General features: G+C 38.3%; 1 protein-coding gene across 1 annotated transcript; it reads right to left on the reverse strand.

The window, feature by feature from the left end:
* Positions 1-552: 552 nt before the first annotated feature.
* LOC115202375 (ecto-ADP-ribosyltransferase 5) lies at positions 553-4,603 on the reverse strand. Its single transcript, XM_029766505.1, has 3 exons — positions 4,305-4,603; positions 1,624-1,653; positions 553-1,401 (listed from the first exon to the last, which is right to left on the reverse strand). The coding sequence occupies exons 1-3, from the start codon at positions 4,335-4,337 to the stop codon at positions 616-618; spliced, it is 849 nt and encodes a 282-aa protein (XP_029622365.1). The 5' UTR covers positions 4,338-4,603; the 3' UTR covers positions 553-615.
* Between the last annotated feature and the right edge of the window lie 224 nt (positions 4,604-4,827).

The raw sequence follows: 4,827 nt of genomic DNA on the forward strand, positions 1-4,827 counted from the left end.
CTCCCGGGTTTTGCATGATAAAGGGGGTTGGGGCCGCTGTCTGTGAAAATCTTCACCGTTGAATCCTCAGGTTTGAACATATAAGTCATATGGCCATCACTAGTATCCAAAAACGCTTTAAAACATTCTGGGGCCTCACCCCAAAGATCCTCGATGCTTTTATCATTGGGTTCGCAACAAGAGACGCATAGTACCCCGAGAATTGGCCTAGGAGTCATAATTTTCTGTTAATGTTCATGGTTTTTATTTTTAAAATCTTGTTTAGTGTTCTGGGGCCGCATGTGTGTCTGGGGTGTATTTATAAGACGTCTGCCTCCAACACATAACCCCCCGGACATTCCTAATTCATAGACAACAACCCTAAGAGCAATAAAATAGGGGGGTGTGGGGTCATCCTCTTTGAAATGTTCAAACACAACCCCCCCAGTTCAATGAGGGCCCTACACATCAATCATCATGACAACTTCAAAGAGATGCAATATAGATATAACACACACTCTAACACGTGACAGAACAGGATAAAACTATAGGACCCTAACCACGTGACACCTTCCCGCCAGGATGTCCAGACCGGATGCCCTTATTTGGGCATGTACGCCCCAGCCGGACATAGGGTCATAAATCACGATTTTGACCGATGCCGTCTACTTTATTCTCTCTGCGGTTGAATGCAGAAAAGCTGCTTATCAGGTTTGATTTTTCTCCATTTTGCAACTTGCAATTCAAGTCACTCTGAACTCCAGTGCTCACTAATGTGTAGACGACTTCACACAACAGGTTATTCTCTGGTGACTTTGTCTGGATGTTGGTCACTGTGAATACCTCATAGGGAGGAATTAAGACTTCTCTCTCCTCTGTAAATACAGAGTAATGTGATATGTCAGCTCCAAAACATGTGGTGATATTAAAGCAGGACGTCTCTCCAAATGAATCTCTGCCTAATGTCTTGTTTAAAGTGCTCGAGGTGAAGGTGCCGAAACGGATATTTTTGTTGACAACATCCTTATCAAAATACACATCGGTTCTACGGTAGGTGATCATGCATGTTGTTTTACTTTGTTTGAGAATCTGAATGGCTTCAGTTAGATAGAAGTGCAAGGAATGGTACTGGAATGTTGTCCCATAATTAGATCTACCATCTCTAACTTGTCTGTTGAAGACCCGGTAGATCTCGGGCTCATCATTTGTGTACACATATATAGCCATGGAGTGTTCTTTTTGCAGACCACGGATAGATGGTTTGGCTTTTTCTTCTGCTTCGTTCCAGGCATTATTGAAGTCTGTACTGGTATTCCTCTCACGTGGGAGGTAGACTGTCTTCACCTCATTGTACATGTACTTTATGCAGCCCTCATATTGGTCATCAATAGATTTAGGGGCAATGTCCAGTGGGAAAGGCTTCTGAAAAAATAACATTTAGTTTCAATACATTACTTAAGACTTACTAGTTCTCTGTTTATCCCCATTAATTTTTTTAAATAAATAATAATATATTTTTTAAAGGCGGCTTTCTCTTTTGTGCAATAGATTTTGGTAGTTTTCATACATATAGTGACATTTATGTTCTTGTAACATTATGTGTGGACATTTTGATTCACACACTAACTAAAATTCCATACTCACCATCTGTGGATCCGGTTTCATGGTAAATATCTAAGGAAGGAAAAGAGGTGATTATAGAACGGCCAGAGGGAGCCTGGACCGTTTTGGGTTAAGAGATGTAAGAAATAACCCCATTAAGAAAAGGATTCCAGCAGAGACTCGATGGGAGCAATTGAAAGATAAGAAATGGGTTAGAATAGTATCTGGGCAGGTGTATTGTAGAAGTTATGTAAGTGGGATAATTATGGGATGGACTTTTCCTCATTAATGGTTGTTTGAATGGCTTAATCATTTTAATTGGGAAATTAGGAATAAAATGGGATTTAAAAACCCAGCAATGCATGTAGAGAATCCTCTGTTGTACGGACATCAACAGCCCATCTGTACATAGCCCATCCAACTACCTCATCCCCATATTGTTGTTTATTATTTTCTTGCTCCTTTGCACCCCAGTAGCTCTACTTGCACATTCATCTTCTGCACATCTATCACTCCAGTATTTAATTGTTAAATTTTAATTACTACGCCTCTGTGACCTATATATTGCCTTACCTCCCTAATCTTACTTCATTCGCACACACTGTATTTATTTTTTTCTATTGTGTTATTGACTGTATGTTTGTTTATTCCATGTGTAACTCTGTTTGTTTCGCACTGCTTTGATTTATCTTGGCCACGTCGCAGTTGTAAATAAGAACTTGTTCTCAACTGGCCTACCTGGTTAAATAAAAGTGAAATTAAAAAATAAAATTTAAAATTGAATGGCGGAGAAATTTGTGTAATGGAAAAGTGTAGAAAGAATTAGATTGGTTTGGGAGGAACAATATGGAGTTAGTAAATTGATAATAATAATAATAGTGTGTTTTCAATTAAATAAATGAGTTGTCCCACATGTTTGTCTGACTTCTACAAAGATTTAAATACACTTCAACCGACATTTCTCCAAATTATCACCATCATTGTAAACCGTGGTTATTTTGTTGCTTTGAAAATTCTGAATATGATTCATTTTATTTTATTTGATGGTGATGAATTTACATTTGTCCCTCCGGTTTACAGTCAAGTCTGTTACTCTGAACTCTTTAATACTGTTAAACTTTTATTTTTTTTATTACTTTTTCAAAAGTGTAAAAGCAAGTGAGCTGTGTTTACTTTTTTGGCCATTATCTGGTGTTTTGTGGGGAAAGTGCTTAGAGCATGGCACGTCAACCCTGTTAACATAGAAATGTTTTATCTATCTATAGGTAAGTTCACATTCTCTATCGCACACAACCAGCTTCCTTTCCCCCTGTCACAAGTGGAGTTATGGCTGATTTTAAGATGAAATAGTCCACCCTGTCACGGTCAACCCTGTTACTTTAATTGTCACCTTTTATAGTTACTTTTCATGCTTTATCCTCTGGAGATGATAAAACGTTAGTTTTTTTATGAAAATGATTGTGTTCTTTATGACAGAATGTTAAAATTAGGTTTAATAAATAGTTATGTTTCACTGAATTACTCAAAAGGCCCTTTATTCATGTTTTTGTATCAGCTCCTGCTTTTCCCCAGTCGCTCTTTTCTCGTCCTCCTGGTTTTTACCCTTGCCTGTCCGCCTGACCTATCTGCCTGGGTACTATTTAATGAAGCTGCCAGTTTAGGACTTATGAGGTGTGTTTGTCAAAATAGAAACTCTAATGTACTTGTCCTCTTGCTCAGTTGTGCACAGGGGCCTCCCACTCTTTCTATTCTGGTTAGACAGTTTGCGCTGTTCTGTGAAGGGAGAGGTACACAGCGTTGTATGAGATCTTCAGTTTCTTGGCAATTTCTCGCATGGAATAGCCTTCATTTCTCAGAACAAGAATAGACTGACGAGTTTCGGAAGAAAGGTCTTTGTTTCTGGCCATTTTGAGCCTGTAACCGAACCCACAAATGCTGATGCTCCAGATACTCAACTAGTCTAAAGAAGGTCAGTTTTATTGCTTCTTTAATCAGAACAACAGTTTTCAGCGATGCTAACATAATTGCAAAAGGGTTTTCTAATGATCAAACAGCCTTTTAAAATGATAAACTTGGATAAGCTAACACAACGTGCCATTGGAACACAGGAGTGATGGTTGCTGATAATGGTCCTCTGTACGCCTATGTAGATATTCCATGAAAAATCAGCCATTTCCAGCTACAATACTCCTTTACAACATTAACAATGTCTACCATGTATTTCTGATCAATTTGATGTTATTTTAATGGACAAAAAATGTGCTTTTCTTTCAAAAACAACATTTCTAAATGACCTCAAACTTTTGAACAGCAGTGTATATTCTCTCATATCAGATAAAGTCAACAGATAGTGCAGGAACTTGAGCTTTTGATGATAATGTCAATCAGACCTGGGTTTCAAATATCGTACAAAAAAATAAGTGACATTTTGATCTTGCCTGGCTCAATAAACCAATAGAAATGTCCCATCTGTTACTTCAGGCAGACTCCAGAAAACACTCAAAGTATTTGAAATCATTTTAAATGTTTAAACCCATGGCTGTTGTCAATATAGATGATCAAACTATGAAGCTTAACATGTCAAATAATTAATTCAGAATGAGAACTATATGATGCAGTAAACAATGTTCCACTATAGATTGTGTTGACTATTCTGGAACCCCTAATCTTTAGGGGAAGACAACAATGACAGTTGTATATGAATGAATCAAATAAAATCTCACCCATCCAAAGTGAAGACCCAGGGTCAACGCCATTGTTACCGCCCCCCCCCAAAAAAAGAATTACGACTACGCACGTTTTCCCCATATCTTAAGATGTTATGAGCCTAGTCGGTATGACCTGGTGACTCCTCCAGTCAGAGCTATGGTAACACTGAGACAAGGAAGATGAAGAAGAAGAAGATGCCTTTACTACAGGAAGCTGCAGAGCAGCAAAATTCAGACAGAGGCAGAGAGGAAATGACAAGTGTGGATAGACTGTATGCAAATTCCTCTATTGTTCAGCTTTAGGACTTGTGTGTTGCAGATTAAAAATTTCTACTTATAGCTGGTCAGATTTCTGACTTTACAAGCAGACATAACTACAAACCATGTTTCCACACTGAAGCACCAAGATAATACGTGCACAAAGTCATGCAGATCTTCATGTCTGCAAATGTACACATGCATGAGGATGTACACAGCTCTACTTTGGTTCACCACAGGGCCATTTGAAACTAAAAGTGATGCTGCTGAGAAAGAGTTA

The sequence above is a fragment of the Salmo trutta genome, chromosome 11, assembly GCF_901001165.1.
Source record: "Salmo trutta chromosome 11, fSalTru1.1, whole genome shotgun sequence".
Lineage (NCBI taxonomy): Eukaryota > Metazoa > Chordata > Actinopteri > Salmoniformes > Salmonidae > Salmo > Salmo trutta.

Bases quoted from the DNA above. Each gene is read 5' to 3' on its own strand.
- LOC115202375 (XM_029766505.1), bottom strand. From the start codon at position 4,337: ATGGCGTTGACCCTGGGTCTTCACTTTGGATGG. The intron at 1,654-4,304 runs GTGAGATTTTAT...TTCCTTCCTTAG, and splicing joins TGGGTCTTCACTTTGGATGG to ATATTTACCATGAAACCGGA. The intron at 1,402-1,623 runs GTGAGTATGGAA...TTATTTTTTCAG, and splicing joins TGAAACCGGATCCACAGATG to AAGCCTTTCCCACTGGACAT.